Source organism: Carettochelys insculpta, chromosome 3 (assembly GCF_033958435.1).
Source record: "Carettochelys insculpta isolate YL-2023 chromosome 3, ASM3395843v1, whole genome shotgun sequence".
NCBI lineage: Eukaryota > Metazoa > Chordata > Testudines > Carettochelyidae > Carettochelys > Carettochelys insculpta.
Genome location: NC_134139.1, coordinates 128,679,699 through 128,701,653, shown reverse-complemented (window position 1 = coordinate 128,701,653; position 21,955 = coordinate 128,679,699). Strand labels below are relative to the sequence as shown.

The window sequence follows — 21,955 nt, the reverse complement described above, 5'->3', positions numbered from 1 at the left end:
ATTTTAAGCTGATGTAAGATTTAAAAAAAAAAAAAAGATCCAAAGCTTTCCTTATAGTTCTTTAGCAGGCTGATAGACTCCTGAGAGCGATTTTCACAAAAAGATCTTCCTCAGAAGAAGAATAAGTAATGTATTTTGCTGCTTTGAAGCTAATCTTCTGTTTTCTATATAAACACAGATAACTAGCTGTATTTATTAACCTATGGCTGCTTCTACACTCACCTCCTCCCATCAGAGGAGGCATGGTAATGAGGCATTTCCAAGCGGGCTAATGAGCCACTAACTTGCATATTCAGCACCTCATTAGCATAATGGCAGCCACGCAAAATTCCAAATGCAGACTTCCAATTGCAGATTGACAGTGTAGATGGTGGCAGCTTTGAAATAAGCACCCCACCTCGACATTCCCTTACTCCCACAAAACTGATATTCAGGCAGCTAACATTTTCCCAGCTGCATTGCAACAAATAATTGATGAAGGTGGATATTCTCCACAACAATATTTAATGTTGATGAAATGGGGCTTTTCTGGAAAAGAGTGCCCTCTCAAGCATTTATTTCAAGGGATAAAACAAAAGCAACAGGTTTCAAGCCCTCGAAGGATCAGCTGACATTACTTCTTGGTGGAAATTTAGAAAGAGACATGAAACTGAAGCCTCTCCTTGTTTACCACACGGAAAATCTGAGGATGCTTAAAGGCTTTAACACATTAGCATTACCTGTGGTCTGGTGTTCTAATTGAACAGTATGGGTGCCAAAGCAGGTTTTTGCTGATTACATGAGAAGCTGCCTTTCATCTTTTATCTCTAAATACTGCGCTGAAAATAATCTGGATAATAAATGTCTGCTGATCCTCCATAATGCTCCCAGTCACCTTATCAATGTCAAAGACTATAGCAATAACATTCAAGCGGTGCCCCCAAATACTTCCATCCTTCAGCCAGTGGATCAAGGCATCATTGCTACATTTAAAGCTTATTAGCTGTAACTCGGGATGAGGTATCTCATATCTGCATCAGACAGAGAAGACAAACCAACAATTAAGCAGTTGTGGAAGAACTACAGTGTCAAGATGGCTATAGAAAATATCACAACTGCATGTAATAAAATTACTCAAAGTATCTTGAATAGTATTTGGAAAAAGGTGTTGCTGAAATGTTCATGATTTCTGTGGTTTTGAGGGTAAAGTGGAAAACATTCAGATTCTGTTGTGCAACTGGCAACTCAAGTCGGATTCAATAGGTAGACACAGATGATGTTCAAGAGTTATTGTCACACGGTAAAGAATTGACTAATGAAGAATTAATGCAGCTGGATGCAGGAAGGTTATCAGAAAAGGAGGAGGAAGAGTTGGATGAACCACAAAAAACCCTGTACATTTAAACATTGTCAAAATTCTTCAGTGTGTTGGAGGCAGCTACACAAATTCTCAATAACAATGACCCAAACATAGAACAGAGTACAGACTGCAAGTGAAAAATTCATGAAGCTGTTTGATGCTATCAGGAGTTGTACAACAGGAAAAAGAGGGCTTCAGTACAAACTTCAATTATATCATTTTTTCAAACCTCAACCTCAACCTCAACACCTTCTCCTAAACCCATATCACCATCAGCTGATCCTCAACCTCAAAAGCTGAAGACAAACCCCCAAATAAGAAGGTTGAAGTCACTATAGAGCTGTTTCCGATGATGATGCAGATGATCCCATGGAATTCACATCAACACCACCTTTTCAACCACTACCTAAGAACTGCCTAGTGGTAATAAATGTCACAAAAAAGTGATAAAGTAGCACTGCTCTTATTTTATAATTGTATAGTGTTATCACATATGTGGGAAAAATATTGGGTGATTTTTTTGGGAGCTGGAAACCAGTCAGAATTTTTTACATTGAAATTAATGGGAATTTCATTTTTGATTTATGAATTTTCACCTTGCAAACAGTTTTCATGGAATGAATTATGTTCATAAATCAAGGATAGGTGTATTAACTCCTCCTGTATCTTACATCTGTGAGTCAATAGAATAATGTAATGAATCACTCAAAGAGGAACAGGATTTTAGCATCTACAAGCTAATCTGTTAAACTTCCAACAAGATATAGGCAAACACAAACAAAGGGAATTAGCATTTATTCTTGATTCTCTAGCATGACAGGCAAACATGTTAAAGATTGGAGTCTAGTACATTTCTTAGAAATTTGCATAAAAGTAGATTGTCCTGATTGTGTTTCAGTGCATACTGTTAAGTTGTTATGGGTCCCACACAAGCTGATCAGTTTGTCAATGTCACAAGCAGGTTTTCTAGAAAGTTGAGAAACCTAATTCCTGACTTGAATGCATTGGTATCAGGGGAAAGCAGGGTAGTCAAACTTAATTTTGAATTCTAAGTAAGTTATGAAAGCTTTTTTAATTGAATAGCTTTCCAACTGTGTATTCCAAGGCATTCCCAGTTTGGAAGCTCTCTAGTTCACAATTTGGGTTAAGATGTGGATTATTTGTAAGATGGAAACCATTAATTTTGCCAGTGGGTTTCACAAATATTTCACAGAGGAATGGCAAGGGTCAGAAATCTTGGGCTCCTGCCCAGACTCCATAGAGGAGTGTTCTTTAGTAGGCACAGACTCTTCTACTTTTTCCCCTTAGCCTTGATACCCTCCTGTGCCAACCACTGGACTCTTCTTGTCCAACATCTGTCCCATTTTCCTTGTCTAACCAGTGCTAGTCTCCTTCTCCAGGCATGCTACCTAAGTCCCAGTCGCCATCCTGCACCACCTCACTGTCTCCTCATCTACTTGCACACTCAACCCGTTTCCCCCTCCCTGTTCTTCATCTGATCTCTCAGTTCTCTCCCACCATGTTTCCCAGTCACTCTCACAAAGTTCCTCATCCAATCTCAGTCTCACTTCAATGCACCTTGTGTTCCAGTCTTTGTTCTCAGACAGTGCAAGTTCTTCCTCTGCATCTCCTTTTCAGAACTTTCTTTCTTCCCCTTTGCCTCTATTCCTGTTCAGATGTGTTCAGTCAGATGTGTTCTTCTAACAGTCCCAGTGTCCCTCCAGCTCCTCCTTTGACCTTAGTGAGCTCAGCATTCCCCATCCTCAGCCAGTTCTACCCCAGCCCCTACCCCACTTTTCTCATGGGCTGCAAATCCCAGTCCCAACACCCAGCCAGTCCCACACTTCCCTCTTCTCCAACCAATTCCAGCCTTTCCAGTCAGTCTCCTGTTTCTCTTCCCAATCATAGTTTACCTTCCTCCAATCCCAGGTCTCACCAGAATCCCAAATCAAATCTACTTCCCCCCCAACTCCCGAAGTCTGGCTTTTGGCATCTCTACATTCAAATCAGACAGCTTCTTCTTCTCAATATTCTGGGTTCAGCCATGGAGTGAATGAGAGCAGAACAGGGAGAAACTCCTTGCTCTCCATTCTGGAGCCCAGCACCACTTCATTCTGAAACAGCTGGTTTAGGGGAAGTCTTTCTGATCTGCTGTAGCATGATCTGTCACTCCAGGGGGATGGTACGCGTGCAGTCTGGTCAGCACTAGAAGCTCTGAGAGGCTCAGACACATACAGAGAAGATAGTATTTTTGGAAATGTTAGCTGTTAAGCTGTAGCTAGGCTCTACTAAGAATGTTGAAACTGTGAATTAACAGAGCCTTATAGCATGGCCAAATATGCATGGGTTTTTCAGAAAGATAGCAAAATGCACATCGATGGCACAATGGATACCCACTGCAGAATTTCAACAATCTACTCCAAAGCACAAGGGTTCTAGAACTTTCAAAGAAAAAGTTTCAAGTATTTTTCACAGAGCCAAAATAACATTTCTCCTAGCCTCATTTTTAGAAATGGCTGAAATTCTCAAAAAGTCACCTCGACTCAGAAACCTAACAGATACAGTTTCAGCCCAAACAAATTTTCATACCACCACTCTGATTCAAGATGAATAACAACATACGAGTATTGCTAATACAAATATACAAAATCCCAAGAACTGTACTTAACCAGATGTTTTAGACTAGGAGGAGCATGCATGACAGTGAGATTTCCTGGCAAAAGGTCCTGTTCTTTACAAACAAGTCTCACTTCAGATCTGACAACTCCCCTATGCCAAACATATGCCTTGCACAATATTTATGAATAGTAGCATGTAAAGTATCCACAAATTGTTTGTAACTTATCAAACATCCATGATCATAGCATGGGTAATCTTTAAGAAATGATGTAACTATACTGAAAGTATGCTTTAGAATCCTGGACTAACGTTAGTCACCAATGGATAAGATGTATTGCAGATGGATCACTTACACACTGGGAAATTTTAACCTCTGCCTGTTTAGCCAGTGATGTAAGACCTGGTTCAATTGCTGCTCCCAAAGATTATCCATGGAAAACCACCTCCAACTGTGCAAATCATTGAAACCACTTGGAAGTAAAGAGGAACATTACAAAAGAAGGAGGTTTGCCCTGTGTGGCTCTGGCCACGCTACGCCTCCCTTTCAGAAGGGGCATGTTAATGAGACACTTTGGGAGATGCTAATGAGACACTGACATGAATATCTTGCATCTCATTAGCACAATGGCAGCCGTGCGCGACTGGAAAGTGCTGCTTTTGGAATACCACTGCCCGTGTAGATGGGGGCCTTTCGAAAGTCATGTCAGTGCCTCATTAGCATCTTTTGAAGAACCACATTAACATGCCCCCTCCGAAAGGGAGGAGCATGAATAGACACAGTTTGTCTGAATAAGGACAAAACACAGTTTCAGTATAACAGAGAAAGGCATTCTGAATTTTTTGACTGAAATATCATCTTGGGGAGCAGACATATTCCCATGAATAGGAGTCTGTGTCTGTCATGGAGGTATGGAAGTCACTGATTCCGTCACTTTCCACTACCTCTACAACTTCTGCAGCAGCTAGTGGCTGTCCACAGGGCTGCCCAAGCAGCTCAGGTGGCCCTGGAAACAGCCACATCAGTTGCTGCTGGAGCAACTCCACAGCCAACTGCTCAGTGGCCCCGTAGGGGAAGCTGACCTGGGGAAGGTGGCTCTGAGCACTACCCAAGCAGCGGCTGGTTCAGCTGGCCTTGGGAACTGCCTGAGAGGCAGTTGGGGAGTTGCCCAGAGCAGCCACTCCTTGATGGACCCCAGTACTGGTTCTGGGGCAGCTAGAGCAGCTGCTGCTTGGCAGGCCCTACCAGTGTCTTAGGGCAGTCGGGGCAGCTGAGGTCAGTAGCCCCCAACAGACAGTGCTGCTGGCTCTGCCCCTCCCCCAAAGCAGACCCCTATAAAATTTAGTGCAGAGTATAATTTTAAGTCACGGACAGGTCACGGACCATGAATTTTTATTTATTGCCTGTAACCAGTCCATGACTTTTACTAAAAATACCCATGACTAAATCATAGCATTACTCATGAATCATTGGATCCTGGTTCCTGAGAAGTTAGCCAGCTCTGCAAGAGACTGGACTTTAGATAGCAAAGGTAACCATATGCGTATAGACCCAAGTTTGCATTTTGTTACTGCATTTTTATAATAATTTATTTCCACCACTACTACTTTCCATGTAACTGCCAAGTCTTTCTTAAATCAGTTTTTGTTGTAAGTGTTCACAAGTGCTGTATGTTAAAGAGAAGCAGTGGTTTTAAGGTAAAAATAGTAAACTGCTTCTTTGAAGCAAAGGATCTGAGAGTTTTGTTAGTAGCTAGTGTTAAGGGCTGGATGTTACTGGGGAATAATTCAAAGGGACTTGTGCTCTCTTACCTTTCAGGGTAAAGAAGAGGCTGAATTAGCCCAGAGGAGAGTGTTTGAGTGGCTGAAAGGTGGTGGTATTAGAGAGCTGATGCCCTGCTAGGCACAGACAAGACTCCTTCATGCTAGAGACAGGGAATAGCAAGATGATTCAGAGTCCTGGGTACCCTGAGAACCATCACAGAAGGAGCAACTAAGTTGGGGGTTGGGAAGGCTGCTCAAAGGGAAGAAATATGGTATAATAAGGATAGCAAGGCTGAATGGAGATATGTATGAACAAATGTTTTAGGGTATGGGGACAAAGGAAACTCTTAGATGGTTGCAGCGTGAAATCACTGCAGAAACAGGAAACTCTGATAAAGGCTTGAGTAGCCACTTGGAGAGGGGCATGAAAGTAGCCATGGTTGGTGGCAGAAACAGCCCCAGGAAGGTAGGGATGGTGTCCTGAAGAAACTTTACTTAGGCCAGAAGTATGGTAAATTTAATCTAGAGTCTAGAAAACTCAGTCAATTTCTTATGCTGTTTCAAGGGCAAGCAGCACTTGTAACCATAGTTAAAGTTACCTTTAGAACACAAAACCATTTAGCTTATGTTTCATATTTCTCTTACCAGCGTTACAAAGGCTCCTATAACCTTCATTAGAACAATGTCATGTTTAAATGGACTGAGGCAGAGTCATGAACTCCACCGCATTTTGGTTTAATGGGAGCACAACTGTATGTTGTATTTTAAGTAGAATATGCAACTTCATAAGTTAAATGTGCTTCTTGTGTTTTTATTATTTTTGTTTTATTTTCATTTTTTGCAAAATGTCAAACTTATGCATTCTTTTTTTACTAACCACAGCTTATTAATTGTAGTGAAAGTTATACTCTGGGACTGTGGTGTTCAACATGCTAGCCACTGGCCACATGTGGCGATTTGGCCAGTTGAGTCTGGCTAGTTGATTTGAATAATAAATATATTTTCAGATTAACATGGCTAGCTCACTATGACAGTAGCCACTATAGTGACAACTACTTCAGAACTGTTTGGACACCATGGAAAAATGCATAAACTGAGTAATACACACAAATCTGGCAGAATTGCCAAAGTCTCTCAAGAATTAAACCCTAAGAATGAGCATGGTGGGTCAAAGCTGCGGAATGGAACTTGGAAATGGAAGGCATGCTGAAAGACAGCAGGGGCAATGACTGTGCAAAATGTTACCCCTCTACCAAATAGTTAAAGCCAAAACCTTACATTTGAATTTTTTGTTGGAAGAGAAATTGGTGATATAGTCTGGGTATTTTCTTAGTATAACTTGTTTTACTTACACAATATACATCAGTCCTTCAACAGAAGTGATCAGAAATGCCATGTAAGCACATCCTTCTTTCCAAAATTTTGGCCCAAATCCTAATTCCCAGGGTGCAGTTATACCCCTAATAATGACTCTAAATAGAGAAATTAAGATGCAGAGCAAACTCACTTCAGCTACATCTACACTACAGAGATCTTTCAAAAGAAGCTTGAAAGAGTACATCCATATACAAAAGAGCGGATCAAAAGAGTCATCTGCTCTTTTGAAAGAGCATCCACACAGCCCCCATCCTTTCAAAAGAATGGTCCAGGGATGGAAAAATCAGGTGCCATGAGGACTGTTCTTTCGAAAGAACGGTCCTGGAGAGTGTCTACATGTGTTTCCTTTCAAAGTAAGTTTTCAAAAGAAGGCATTCTGCCTGAAACAGGAGTGGAAGAGTGCTTTCAAAGGGAGTGCTGCATTTTTTTTTATTTACTTTTGAAAGAATGCTTTTTGTGTGTAGGGGCTCTGTGGGATCTTTCAAAAGAACCCCCTTCTTTCAAAAGAACTTGCTAGTGTAGATGCAGCCTCCTTGTTTACAGCATTTTTTCCAGAAAGAACCTGCACTCCACAATTAACAAAATATGGCATTTCTTCAAAGATTTCTTCTTATATGTGCTTGGACATTAAGAAAAAGAACTTGTAAAACTAAGTCTGACAGCTCATTTTTACAACTTATATTGAGCTCTAAGAATGGAGTCTAGCTGCAAGAAAAACAAGAACTCAACATGGAAGCCAAGAGGGCAAAACATCTGAAGATCTGAGAATGGTTCAGAGTCTTGTGTAACTATATAGAACAGGCTAAGATCACATTAACAGAAATGTGTGATCAGCATGTAGTACGAGGACAAAAGGAATTTAAAACTATACATTGTGTATGTACAGCAACCCATGACTGGAACCTCATGACAGCAATGTAGATATAGAGACCTTGAATTCTCACTAGATCACATTATTCAGAGATGCAAGAATTAAATCCCAAAGACAGATGGGTCATGGCAGATTCGGTAAGTAACTCCACAGGTGGCATCTGAGAATAGAACCTTATAAGCAGGGCAGGCATGTGAAGACTACCAACCGAACTCTGTAAACACCCTGCACTGTGAGCTAGGAATGGGGCTATGCATCATAGCAACCTGTTCTGAGATCAACTTTTTACTATAATTTGAGCTGTGATAGTAGTACATAGTGAGAGCTAGGAATGGTACGCATTAAGCAGGTCTGGTAGGTCAATCACCCTGCAACAGGGGATGAGAACTGAACGATCTGAGAACAGAAGGTCTTGCACAGAACAGACCGGTACTGAAACTAGAACCCTGGAAGGTGTGGCTGGGTCAAGACCTGGAAATATGGAAAAGAACTATACGCTGAGATACCCAGAAATGACAACCTGGTCAAGACTGGGAATAGACCCTTAAGTGTAACACAAGCCGAGACAAAAGATCGGAGCCTTGTAAGTGACTAGCACATTTTGAAACCTAAGAATTCAAGTGGGTTGAACATACTGAATGGTGAAAGCAGAACAAATGAAAAAATAAAAATAAAAAAAGGAAGCTTGAGTGTACACAAAATAGTGAGACCTGGAAGTTGAGCCCTATGACAGGAAAGAATCCTGGATGTGGACTGTTGAGAAATGAGCTGCCGTCAAACTGTTGCAGAAAAGGTTGTTGTGATGCCAGGTACACTGAGAGCAAGGTCTGTTGGTGACATGTTTTGCTATAAAAACTCTATGGCCCATCTGTGTCACAATAACTGCATTTCTGTATATACAAGCCAGGGCTGGTGATGGGGGTATTAAGCAGGTAATTGCCTGGGACCCCCAAAAGGCACATTGCTCAAGCTTTGGCTTCAGCCCTATAAGATGGGGCTTCAGCTCTCTATCCTGGGACCCCCACCCCACACCAAGTTTAATGTTGGCCCCGCTTGGCAGCTCCCCTGAAACCTGCTTCCAGCCCCCACAAGGCAGCCAGGAACCCCAGCTAAGAATCACTGCCGCAGGGGTTAAAAGTTTGGCATTGATTTTTGTTTCTGAAGGCCATTCACTGGTGGGGGCATCATCAGAGACCTTCATTGGGTGACCAAACCTTACATGGAAGGATGCGCAGCAGTTGCATGGGGAGTGGGATGAACTGGGGGAAACTCTGAATGAGAGGGGGATGGGTGGTCCTCGCCGGAGGGAAGACGCTAGGTGAGGGGCAGGGAGTCTCAGCCCCGAGGGAAAAGGGAAAATGGAGCCCAGCGCCAGACACTCCTTCGGGAGGGCCCCTGAGGAGCCGAGCCCAGCATGGGCGGGGCACGGGCTGGGCTGAGAGCGCCGCAGCTCCTGGAAGGGGGCCAGTGGGTCGCGCTGCCGGGCGCAGGCTCAGCCGAGACGGAGGTGGGGGGCTAACGCCCGCCGCGGACCTGTCCCAGCCCCGAGGCTGCGGGGAATCGGGGCGCCCACACCCCGAGCCGAGCCTCCCGGCTCACGAGCCTGCCGCGCGCCCGGTGCAGCCGGGGCAGGCCGGGCTGGCAGGTGCACGCCTGCGGCGACGGCAGCGGCGGCGTAACCCAGCGTTGGAGCAGTAACGGGTTGCCGCCTCCCTGCCCAGCCAGCCGCCGCTGCCGGCCTCCGCCAGCGCCCGAGGAACTCAGCGCCATGGCGCCCGGGAGGTAAGCGCGCTCAGTCCCTGCTCCCGCCGCGCTGCGCCGCCTTGCCCCCGCCTCGCTCCCCAGGGAGCGCGCGCGGCGAGGGGGCGGCCCACCGGGTCCCCCTGCAGGAAAAGTTGCTTCCCGCCCCCCGGCGCCCCTTTAGTGCCATCGGGCTGCAGAGGCGGGTGCACTTCCGGGTTCACCCCGCCCCCCTCTTCTCCGGGGTGAGCCTGCAGAGGATCCGACGCCTCGGCGCCCAGCGGCGAAGTTGCAGCTTCCCCTTGGGGGGGGAGGGGCCCTGCATGTGCGCTCCCGAGCCCCCCTTACTGACAGGGAGGGGACCTGAGCCGAGCCGAGCCTGCCCAGCCCGCAGTCCGGGGGCGCCGGTGCTCGCCTGGGGCACGTGCAAAGCCCCGGGCTGCTGCAGGTGCCAGCACAAAGGGAACGCGTTCCCCGCTCCGGGCGAGCACCGCCAGGGGATGCCCGCAGGTGGAACTGCGCCCGCTAGGCGCCAGGGGGCGTCCGGGGCGCGTGGGAGTCCTGCGCTCCCTTTACCTTTTCCCCCTGGCAGCACAGCGGTCGCGGTTACCCTGCAAGGAAACAGCCCGGCACTGTCCGTCTGGGAGCGCGGGGGGGGAGCCCCAGTGGGGCTGGGGAGGAGCACGATCCTGGCGCTGAAGCCGGTGCAAAGGGAAAGTGGAGGAGGAAAGTGGACGGACAAACTACATTGGGCGTAGCTTGAAACTGACTAGCGCGCCGAGGATGCAGCTGCCTTGCACGGATTTGTGCCCCAAAGGGCCTGTTTTTTAATTGCACCTTGGTAATTATTCCTGCCCTTCAGTGCCTTTTATTGTGTGGGGGCATGGGAGGGGAGGCTACTGTTTGGGCTCATGCCCTGTCCTCTCTACGGGGTTTTAAATGTAAGTAATGGTAAGGCCGCCATTTTGAATTGTTTCAGGCAACAGAATGAAATCTTAGGTCGATCTCTGTGTTTCCTTGCATTTTCCCCTTCGGTGTTTTCTATAAATGGCTCCTAGCGGTGTTGTGTATAGTTGGGGGATTTTAACGGTAAACTTGAAAAAAATGTAGTACTGTGCTTGTTCTCGTGTGAAGTTGTTGTGTTGACGGCATGTAATGTAAGGGAAAACAAATAAATGTCTAAACTATGTAGTTTCTGTTTTCTGGTTTCAATCACTGATAGAAATCTGGCTGTGTCAATTTGATGTATGAGTATAGATTAGAATGCCTGGCTTTAGAACTAGTTTCAGAAGTATATTTTTCTTTTGGCAAGGTAAAAGTATTTCATCTTCGGCAAGAAAATACTTCGTTTAATTTCTAGTTTTGAGTTATGTTTTGACATTTTAACGAAACACATGGCATTTTACTCATCTGATTTGACAAGAAATCAGTTAGTTCAAACCCTGTATGTACATGAAAAGATTAGAAAACATAACTACATATCTAATGTTGCCAGTTAGTCCAAGCTCTTAAAAGCATACAACCAGTATGTTAAAAATAGTGTAAATTCTAAACTACGTTTTAGAGGAAGAAAGATTTAACACTTGTTAGTTTATCCATTTTAGTCTATTAAGGTTAAACACATCACCTAAAAAACATGGTATGCATTTAATTGCTAATCTTTTCCCTGCTGTGTTTAGTAGATGTCTACCTAGACTCATACTGTAGCTCAAATGAATGAAATAGTAATACAGCTTACCAGCTTTTGCTAAAGGAGATAGGTGTGTTGCTTATGTAGTCAGCATTACTTTTAAAGAGCCATTAACTGATTTTCTAGTTATAGCATAATTTGGAACTTTAGTTTATGTGCATATACTATAGCATGAATTGTCATCAGTATTAACTACTCTTAAGAAAAACTGCATAATTTTCTAATAAATATCTGGATGGTTTTTAACATCATGTTAATGTAACAAAGCATTTATCAAAGTATTTAATAATTAAATTGCAATAACCATTTAGAGTTAGATTGATACTGAATTGTACAGTAAACCATATAGGAAAGAACATTTCATTTTAAAACACATTACAAAGTAAAGATGATATCTTATTTGTTGGAAATATTGTCATTTACTTTTTTGAAAATTATTCACAAGATATACAGTTAACAGTATTCTTCTGAAGGAATGTCTAGTACATAGCAAGACAGATCACTAAAATCTGGAATAAATATATAACCTCACATTAATAAGTACACCAAAAAGCCAAGTTCTCTTTGTTCTCATGAAACAATGTAATATGAAATAGCAAAGTAATGGCTACTTCTTATAAACAGACTGTTTCGTACATATTTTTCTAAACAGCTGTGATGGAAAATGTAAGATTTTATGAATAAACGAGCTATCAAAGTTATGTTTATAAAATTAATGCTTCAAGGGAGACAATTTTAAAAAAAAAATGTTTCAAGAAATCAATAGTAAAGTCAATATAGGAGACATCAACAAATATGTTTTAGAAACTTTGGGAAGAGAGAGAAATAATGAAAATTTCATATGTCTAGGCCAAAATCTTCACTGTCTAAACCATTGCTACGATGCAGTGATAAGTCACAAGCAGCATTTCAGATCATATTCTCCACAGAAGGATGACTTACAAGGCTTAGGCAGTTAAAGGTGTTGTTCTTTTTTTCATTTTGAAGTAGCTTTCTGTTTGCATCATAGTTAAACAATTTGATTTCTGGAGTGATTTTTGGGGCAGGAGAGAGAAAGAGACGCCCCCCCCCCCCCCCCCCGATGATTCTCCTATAAAATGTCTGGATAGAAAGTAGCTTTTAAAGGAACCATTTTTCCCCCCACAATGAGCTTAAAAAACATACATTGTGAGTCATAATTGCTAACTTATTAATCAGAATACGATTCCAGTTCTCAAATATAACTAAAATGCACACTATTTATAGCTGGCAGATGTACTTTATAAAGCCAGCTGTATTTTGAAAATATGAGGGTACATGCCTTTATGGACTAGCTCCTCCTATGACATGATACTGTATGATGTCGCTGACCGGAGTGCTGAATCAAGACAGCCATGTTGATCACTACTAAATCCAACTGAAAAACATATCCAGAAGTTCTGTGGAGGTTCAAATGCAAGGATAACTCTAGTAAGTTTTCTTTTCCCTTTATTATCTCATTTTTGCATCATTCATTCACTAAGTGTAGTGGGAAGATAGATGCTCTCTCTCAAGGAAGCTGTAGCCAGTGAATTGTATTAGTTTGGTATTGAATGAGTACAGGACGATCAATACTATGGCACTTTATTTGAAAATGGTCCATTATTACTATAAAGGCATTTTAAGCCATCATACATAAAAACGAAGCCTACATTTAACATAAAAGTCACATTTTTAATTAAACAATGTTTAGACCTAAGCCATTTTTGAATACATTTCAAATTATGTAAGGGTCCTTTGAGAGCTAATATCAAAGTATGTGCCCAATGAATTAAAAAAAAAATCAGTGATATGGACAAGGTCCATGTAATTACATATACTCATTAACAGCAAGACGATAGATATGAACATGAGATTTTTGTAAAAGATAAAAAGTTAAAATTTGGAGGATCCAAGCAGTACCTAAGAAAATCTCCTCTAAATTTGTTTTGAGTTCCAATCTCTCTGATAGCAAAAGCTCTCTCTTACATAAAATATTTTGTGGACCAGTTCATGTTTTGTGTCATTTAAAAAAAAAGTTGTATAATAAAGTAAATTAATTTGCTACTTTTTTATATGTAAGTGGTAAACATTTAAACATGGGGCTTTTTGACATACTGCTTCCTAAAATAGAATGACTTGATATGCAGGATCCTCAAATTAAAGGTCAAAGGTGACAAACCAGGACGGAGGTCATGTAGCTCATTTTCAGGCAATCAGTTTCTAGTTTTTTCATGGTTGAACAAAAGCTTAATTATACAGAGGCAAAAAAGGAGGCCTGTAATGTTAACTGATCAATTTTCACAAAGAAATAGGGATAGATTTACACAATTTCTCAAATAATTTGTATTCTCAATTATGGGTCTCAATGCTGAATTTATGCTGACTTTGATTAAAATATGGATATACACGTTTAGGTTTCAACGCTACCATTTCTTCCTTAATTTATTATTTTACTATCTCTAAATGGTCTAGATACTAGTGGTATGTGCAACAGGGAATCTCAAGGATGGAATTTAGTTATTTTTCTAAATAGTATGTAATAAAGTTCTTAGGGTCCCAAAAAGTTTATATACCTATATTTGTTTTAAACAAAATTCTGAAAATTTAAGACTACTGTCAGAATACATGGTGTGAGTGTGTGGATGCACACTAGATTAAAAATAACTGCTTTCCCTTCCAAAAAGCTATGCTGAATAAATTCCTCTTTATATCAATAGATAGTTCCTACCAATGAAATGGTTTTTAAAGCTGTCAGTTATATTTTGCTTGAAGAAACCTTTTTTATTTTATTGTATATAGTATAGTATGTTCTGCTACTCCCACTGCCTTTCAGAAAGGTGTAGGGTTTTTGGTTTTGTTTTTAACTATGATTAAATTTTAAAATGCTCTCCTGTGTGTGTTTTCATGTTTTTGAAGCCATTTACTTATATTTAACTCAGTTATATACTACCTATTTTTATATAACATCAATATCTATATTACTGAAAGCACTGCAGTGCATAAAAGGTTTCTCAGTATGAACCCAACATGCATATGTAGGTTAAACTGGTGTTGAAAATATATGCACATTCAACATTATTTTTGTAATGCAGTCCTGAGAGTGAGTTGTTTAGTAATATTTTAGATGTTCTACCATTGTACATATTTCATAATAAATCTTGCATATGTGCAATCATTTTGTAAGAAAAATAAATTTCAAGATAAAAGTTTCTCATTTCCAAGAATTTAGTATCAGTTGTATTGTTCTATAGTCTCATTTCAAACTAATAAATGATTTACACTAAAAGACAAGAGTTACCATTGCATTATTTTGTTGAAAAACATGACCAGTGACTCAAACATTTATTATATAGAACTATTTTCTTTTACAATTAGGAAAATGTCACCTACTCTGAGTTGTTTCTTGCTTTACACACGTGTATGTGAAAAGGAGACATCAATATTAGATCAACATTAGTTGTGTAAGCAGTGTCTATTGACAAACCACACATTATATCATTTTACTTTTATATGTTTTCTTCAGCTTGGTTACTTTATTCCTGGTAAGTTGTTAATATTCACACCAAAAAGAAGACATATTAAGGAGCTGAATTTAAGCTTGTGAATCTGTTAGACTTCTAAATGACAATTCACTAATAATAATTACATAAAAAAGGCTTGGAGTTTTAGAGGTAGACAGCCTGTATAAAAGCAACAAAAATAATGTGGGAGTAAAAAGGATGTAGCAGAAATTAAGTGTTAACACCATGAAGAGACTATATCTGAAATACAGCAGATGAATTTAGAAATGCTTCTTGAGAATCTACAACCAATCATGCTGAAGCTTTTACAGAAGTATATAATTTTTTAAACACAGAATAATTTTCCAGGTAAAATTTTTAAAAAATACTGTAATGCATATACAACAGCAACTTCATCTCCTGAATTAGTTTTAAAGTGTTTAAATTCATTGTGGCAAAAAGTGCTTTTATTACCTGACTGCAAATTATACATTATGCAGCTTACAACTTCATTTTATTTATAGATTTCATATTGTGATTTTGGCTTAATAATTGCATTTAAATTGAGGCTTTGCTGAGTTTAGGGACAGTTTACAAACTCATTTACAATTAAGTTCAGTGTGATGTTCATACCTCATTTGGGAGGACACAGAAAATGTAATGTAATTACATGGAATGGAAACGTGTATATATATATGTTTTTACAAGCTAAATTTTTAAAATTTATAATATTGCCATAACAGTTCTTTATGATTAGCCTTTTGATATGTTTCCAGCATTTATTAAGGATTCTTTCATTTGTGAACATTCTTAAAAATGGCTTATAAACTCGTGATTCTTATTCATTTTAGAAACACATACTTGTGTTAACCTTTTAATAGCTTGAATACATATTAAACCAATGATCATAAGTAGGCTTTCCAGTTAGATTTAAAAACAAACAAACAAAACAGATGGATAATATTTATTTTTAAGCTTCCCCCAAATTATCTATTTACATTTTCATAGTTGCAGGTAACTATAGAGGGTGTCAGAGAATGAATAATAGTAGATGGTCCAATTCAAAAAGTTAAAGCTGTATAACTGATTAAAACGTATTCTGATGAATTCTCACAGAGCATTTTTCTTCCTCTGCCTATGGGTACATTTTGATTGTCAGTAAAAATATTGTTCCATTGTTTTTTTCTCTATATATGAATAAATCACTATTGAATTTTACAAATAATCTAATACTTTCAAGCATGAAACTACTGTAAAATAACTAATACATTTGGATTTTTTTTTTGGTCTCAGTTGCAAGTACTGATGCTATTGTGAACAAAAGAACACTATTAGCTACTTCCTGAAACAATCACTTTGAAATCAAGTTCAGTCCCATTAAAAGATGATGTATTTATAATTTCATTTGCATAAGAAAATGCAAATTGCTCCAATTTGGACAAGCTGTCTTTAAATTGCTAGCTGTAAATGTGACTCTAATGCAGAAAATATGACAAAATCAAATAGTTGCTTTTGAAAAATTGTATGTTTGGACTTTTTTGTACCTTTGACAAATAAAATTGGTTACAATTGAATGAAAATTTCCTCAGTATTCTGTGTTATGGAATTTTTGAAATACGCAAAATATTTTCTAGATAAGATTTTTTCACATTCTTTAAATACAAATTATATAAAATAGATAATACTGTATTGATTAAGAACAATTAAACTCACTAAAAGGGAATTAGAAATGATCTTATCAATTGGATTTCTTGATTATACAATTATTATAACTATTTAATCATATACACATAAGATATTTTTAACAATTTTAGGCTCAGGGATCTTGGGATCAAAGCACATAATTTAAAAAGAAACTAAATATTAAAATGAATGGTAATAATTTCACTTTATAGAATCAATTGCTGAGCCTATTGGAGTCAGCAATAGTCTCCACACCACTGAGGTCAATGGAGCTAGTTATCCCCAATTTATATTGCTTTACTAGAACAGTTCAGAGTCTTGATTTCATTGGGAGCAGATTTTGTCCTTATGTGCTCGTGTTCCAACTGAGCTCTAATGGAAGTCTAGTAAACTTCATGGGGGCAGAACTGGGTCCTCTGATTATCAGAAGTGCCTACATTAAAGTGTATCAAATAGCCTACCTTAACTCATTTCATATGCCAGCAGATCATAGCTTGGTAATATCCCCAAGCTATTTATATTATCTACAAAAAGTAAACATTTTTAACACATACAAAAGATTCAGAAGTTGGAATCAGTTATAAACTTCTATTTTCTGAGCATTAAAAAACACAAAACAAAAAAAATTAAGTAAAACCAAGTCAGTCTGGGGGATTTTATTAAAAACCCTTTCCAGTTGAGTACTTGAATTTAGAAGATAATTAAAAGGAATTATTTTTCCTGCTTTATCTCTTCACTTCCTAAAATGTTTACAGCAATGCTCACACTGCTAGGATGGGAAGAAATTTGTGAACACAGTTACATTAGTGTGTGTAATTACACAAGAAAATGAAATTCAGTCATAATTTTGGAACAGAATATTTCACAGGAAGTATATTGCATATTTAGCAAATTATACAATATTGGATGGGGAAGCCACTGACTTGAGGATGTGGATGCATTCTAGTGTTTTATTCTGTGTGTTTTATTTCCAAGCTTTTCCAGAAGTATTAAATATTACATAATGTAATTAACTTTTCTGGGGGGAAGTGTATTTTATATTCATTTCCGTATCTTACTGAAATATTAAAAGAAAGTAAGGGTTACAATAATAGGTACATTTAAAACTCTTTAGTGAGGTTTAGGATTTTGTGTGAAAACTACTGATATTTCTAAAAATTCGTAAACATCTTAGTATTGTTAAGTGTCAAGTAATTTGTTTAAATTAGCATTTCTCTGCAGCATGTGCAATCAAGATAGTGGAGTATGTTGTGGGTGCATTCAATCAGAAGTTGAAAGTGACTATAAACAAACAAATAGAATGATTTGTTTGTTACTGACCAGCAGCTGAATGAACTGCAAAAAGTGAAGTATATACTAAGCATAATAACATTAATTATGTTTTAATATACGTTCTACATTTTATTCACATTTACAGCTAGCAATTTAAATAGAAGTGTTAAAGTCTTTAGCATTTTCTCTTAAAAGTAACCAACGTGTAGTGTAGTATTTAGGTTTTCATAATTTATCTAATTCAGCCTCTATGACAGGTGCCCTAAAGTCCTTTAAAAATCCACCCTACAGTCGAGCTGTAAATAGAAAATAAAAATGTCCTATCTTTCTCTGACTCATATTTGCTCATTAGTGAGTAGTACCTGTTTAATTATTCTGTATTTTACTTTTGTGTTCTGGTGTATTTTGTAAATGGATTTTAGACAATATAATACTACTAAAATACTGAGTTTACTCATACTCACAGTAAAATCAGTGTCCAAATTATGATTGATTTCAGTGGGGGCAGGAGAAAACTCATCTTAAAATTTTGTACTGACTAATGTCTGAAACAGAGCAATGACTTTATACATAATTGTTAGGATAAACTATTAATACATGATTTTCTAACACTTTTTTTACACAAGTACTACTGTTTAAATTAAACCTCTGCGGTATGTGAACACCAAAATGCTGTGTAGTCTTTTCTGGTCATTGAGAATTTTTGGAGGCAAATGAACGACTACTGGCAGATTTAAAAATTTGTATTAAAGCTAAATGTTAAAATTATATAATACACAGGTGTAGAAGCATGTTTGTATATTTGGGTATAGTGCTTAAATTATGTATCAAGATAATGTTTATTTTAAAAAGTTATAAGATATAGTGTATAATCAGCTCTAAATCAAATATAGGTGACTGAATTTAAGAATATAGTTTACATATTAGCATCCAGGTACATTACTCATGGGGAAAAAAAAAGTTATACAGAGTGTTTCTGATCTAGAGCAAAATATATCAGAGAGTAAAGATTGTCACTCAGTAGTTGAGAATTTTACTGCCTTTCACTGCCCAATATGAATGAATCCCCAAAGATAAACACGCAGTAAGTGGCAAGAAAAAACATTAAATTGTTGTTTGTGTTATCAGTAACAAAGGTAAAGATTATTTCATAGATATAGTTTATAATCTGATAGTCCCTTTAACTTTCACTCTCGTTTAAGTAGATTTGATTTCCTATACTGTGATGAGTGCATGGGATCTTCAAATGTATTCCTACAATTAGTTTTTACTTAGGCATGTAATAATTAAATGGTTAAAGCAACGAAAGACTTTTAAAGCAAAGAATATTTTTCCCCAAAAGCCTCTTACTAGGTTTGATTTAGTATATAACCTTTGATTACCATTTATTAAATTATACTAGCAATCGTGTAGCTTATTTAAATATTAATTTCCACGTTACATTGCAGATACCACTTTGCTTGAAAATGTTTATATTGAAGTATAGGAATAACTAGTGGCATTAGCTACTTTCGGGTTCAAACATGCTCTAAATACAAGACTAAATACATATCGGCTTCAATCTAATGCAATAGACTTTCTGACAACTAGTTTTTTTTTTTGTTTGTTTCAACTACACCATTTGAAGTATTAATTTAAGAGAATTAAGATGTTTAGAGTTTTGACCAAGTCTTTAAGATCAGTTACATCCCATTTACTTTTTGGATAATAATCTATCCTGCTGCTTATGATAGCCACATATTTTTATACATAAATGTTTACAAATACATTGAATAAAGTGACAAAAAACATTTTAAACCCTGCCTAATTTTCAGGGTGTACCAATTTCTCTGGTTACTGCAATTCTTAATATATTTCTTTTCCAAAGTACTTTAATTTGAATCCTACCATAAACTAAAGCACATCACTTGTCAAAGCCAGGAAAGGATCTCTTACTCTGTTTGCATATTTCATTATGCTGCATAAATAATGTAGCTAAATCCAAGAGACAAAAGCTACACCGCTGCAGGTTGGCAGAAGAGCCAAGTTAAAATGGAGAGTGGACTGTAATAGCTACAGGTGTAAAAGTAGGGTTAAATTTAATATTAAAATTTATATGTCATTCTACTGGGAAACAAAATTTGCTATAGATGACCACAAAAAGAAAAACTGGGGGGAAGAAAGGAAAAACTGCAGAGCAAGAAAAAACAAACTGGCTATCACCTTTTCTACTTGCTGATGTTATAAAGAAGTGGGGTTAACTAGAGGATAAGAAGTTAATATACAGACATTTGATTCTCACTTGTCTTTGACTGTTCACACAGTGAGAAGGAAGGTGATGTTTACACATTTGCAGGAAAAGGCCAGAATCAATGGTCAGGGCATGCTCTCCAATAGCAAAAAATCTCCATTGTCTTTAAAGGGAGAAGAGATTTAGGTTCACATCCAAAGAGAACCATATGAAGTGGTTTATTTGTTTTGGGTGGGTCCTAGTTAAAACAGAGTATATAAAAATCAGGTAGAGGGAGACAGGAAGGACATAGGCTTCGTGAGTTTGTGCATGTTCAGATATATTCCTCCTCCTTGTTGTAAATAATCTCCACAGCCTGAGCACCAATATTACTCCAAATACAGTGGCTCTCTTTGAGTACCTCGTATTATCTACTGTACTATGTTACTGATTGGCATTTGGCTGGCATTATTCTGTGACATCAGATAGATCCTGCTTAGGGAGGAAGACCATCATAATTACATCTAGCACCAAGAAAGTAGTCGTGTGTTGGTCTCTGATCAAGTTTCTGTTAAATTTTGGAGATGATGTAAGAATTGGTTTAAAATGCAACCAATGATTGCTTGGGATTTTACTATTCTTAAAGGGAAGGCATTTTCCTATTGATACTCTTAGGTTGATACTATGACCTATACAATTTAGTACAATTGGACCAAAATTTTATTTCAAGATACTTCCTTTAAATATCTTTCTGATTATATGTAAAGCCACAAACTGGATTTTTAATGATTTAAAGTGTATGGTTTAAGCATGGCAAAGCCAACAACCACTAGTACTTGAGTTACCTATTGTGATGAAATATTGATAAGTGAAAACAACACCTTGCAGTCTCCAGCAAATCCGTGTATTTTGACTTCCTCATTAACTTTTATAAGAAGGCTATTAATGGGGCAATGCCTTCAAAGAATGGAGAGAAGCTCCTGCCCTGCCCCCACCACACACATTGTAACTGGCTGATTGTTACATGTCTTGGTTACCTAATTGTGACTCTGATGAGCTAGGTAAGCCTCGAAACAGTTAAAAAGTTTACAGATCACTTCACAGAGTCAAAGCCCTGACATTTTATGGCCTTCTAATGAGCCGTTAAACTGGAGAAAGGGTAATTAAATACCGTGCTCTGGTACAATTTGCTGGCTAATACTGACTTCAGCTCTCTGATTTTAGGTTCCTCAGAAGACGATGAGGTCACTCAAGAAGGTCTCCTCAGGCCCAGGTCAGTTTTTTTAAAAGAGTCTTATATGGCTGACTTGTCATATATGATTGGGGAAATGGGTATTTCATAACTATTTGGTGCCTCCAACTCCCATAACAATGTACTCTAATGAAACTATTTCTTGTATGGAAAAGTGTGATTAGAATTAAAGAAAAATAATGAATTTTTCCTCTAAGGTTTTCTTTTTGCCATCTAACAGTTTTTAAATTGAGGGTGTTTTCTGGGCTGGAGACAGAAAGCTATAAACACAAGATAGTTGTCATTCTGTGAGCCAAAATAATGAATTTAAGAACATCTTGAAATATATTAAAGAATGACATTGTGACACACCATAGTTCTTTTAACTTGTCTAGTCATTAATGACAAACAACTCAGTAGTTTTAAGTATAACGGACATATTAGCTATGAGAAGGGTCAATGCCTATCTTTCCCAATGGCAGATTGATCTTTACCGTAGCAGCAATGTCAGTATGTCACTCTGCACCATCCTCACATTGGTGAATAGTTCTTACCTACCTGTTCTTGAGGCTGTGCTTTACTTTGCTCAACACTTTCCTTGGCATATGAAGCTGGGGGTGGGGATTAGCCTTCAAGCTGGCTGCTCTTGTATAAAACCAAAAA

At 38.4% G+C, this 21,955-nt stretch overlaps 1 protein-coding gene across 1 annotated transcript in view; it reads left to right on the top strand.

Annotated features, from left to right (window-relative positions):
- The first annotated feature begins 10,493 nt into the window (after positions 1–10,493).
- Positions 10,494–21,955, top strand: part of LIN28B (lin-28 homolog B) — a 150,723-nt gene continuing 139,261 nt past the window's right edge. The window contains exons 1-2 of the mRNA XM_074988836.1: positions 10,494–10,548; positions 21,286–21,334. Of these exons, the coding sequence (XP_074844937.1) occupies positions 21,301–21,334 (34 nt within the window). The 5' untranslated portion in view covers positions 10,494–10,548; positions 21,286–21,300. The remainder of the gene's footprint in view (positions 10,549–21,285; positions 21,335–21,955) is intronic.